This window comes from Geospiza fortis, unplaced genomic scaffold (assembly GCF_000277835.1).
Source record: "Geospiza fortis unplaced genomic scaffold, GeoFor_1.0 scaffold194, whole genome shotgun sequence".
Taxonomy (NCBI): domain Eukaryota; kingdom Metazoa; phylum Chordata; class Aves; order Passeriformes; family Thraupidae; genus Geospiza; species Geospiza fortis.
The window spans coordinates 2,800,512-2,801,356 of NW_005054322.1; the positions used below are offsets into that span (position 1 = coordinate 2,800,512).

At 57.8% G+C, this 845-nt stretch overlaps 1 protein-coding gene across 4 annotated transcripts in view; it reads right to left on the reverse strand.

Moving 5' to 3' along the window:
- TSC22D1 (TSC22 domain family member 1) overlaps positions 1-845 on the reverse strand; it is an 89,433-nt gene that overhangs the window by 1,819 nt on the left and 86,769 nt on the right. For 3 of the 4 annotated variants that reach the window (XM_005420754.3, XM_005420755.2, XM_031056790.1), the window contains exon 2: positions 479-530. In XM_005420754.3, coding sequence (XP_005420811.2) covers positions 479-530 — 52 coding nt within the window. Of the gene's footprint in view, positions 1-478; positions 531-762; positions 837-845 lie in introns of those variants that run through there. The other variant, XM_031056791.1, reaches the window with a different exon arrangement.

Below are 845 nucleotides of genomic sequence, written 5' to 3' on the forward strand. Positions count from 1 at the left end.
GGGAGAAGGGCGCAGCGGCGGGGGATGCCCCGGCTGCAGCCCCGCAGGGGATGCGCTCGCCTGCGCTTGGGGGGTTGGGGCGGTTAAAAAGATAAAATGAAAAGTCCCCCAAAACGCCCTCCTCTCTTTGGGACTGTAAAGCCCCACAAATACGCTCCGCTTTCTGCCCAGCAGCGCCCCTCCGCCGCCGCATGGAGCCGGGATCAATCGTTTGGGGAGGCAGTAGCCAAGAGCAATGCCGTCATTCCCTCCCCGGCATCAATACACAAACGTGCGCATTCCTCCCCGCGGGAAGCCTTTTGATCAATTAAAATAAAAGTAACAAAAAAAACCCAAAAGCTCCCGAAACCGACGCCGTGCCTCCCCTTCCGTCCCGGCTCCGCTACCGAAACGCGTCCCAGCACGGTATCGCCGCTCTATCCCCATATTGTTTACTGCTTCAAGCACGAACAAGGTTTGATGCCCCATCGGTACGTACCATCGCTTGCTCGATTTTGTTGTCGATAGCTACTACGCTTGCACCAGAGGAGCTGCAAGAGAGAAAGAAAAAGAAAAAACATACAACATTAGCGGCGGCTTAATTATTTAAGAGACAAGAGACGCGAGCATTGGTAGCCAGTTGGCTGAGAAAGTCATCCTCACGCTGCCCTGCCGCCGCCTCACCAGGATGCTCTAATGCAGCAAAGCAACCTGTAAAGCAACGCCGAGCCCCCCCGCCCGCAGCCCCGACCAAATATCCCGACTTTTTGCCCCCCGACGGACCATAAAGATGGAGCTCAATCGCAGGCTGCGGCAGAAGCGCTGGGCGCCGGGGAGGGCAGCACCTCCGGGGGGAGAGGTGGGCG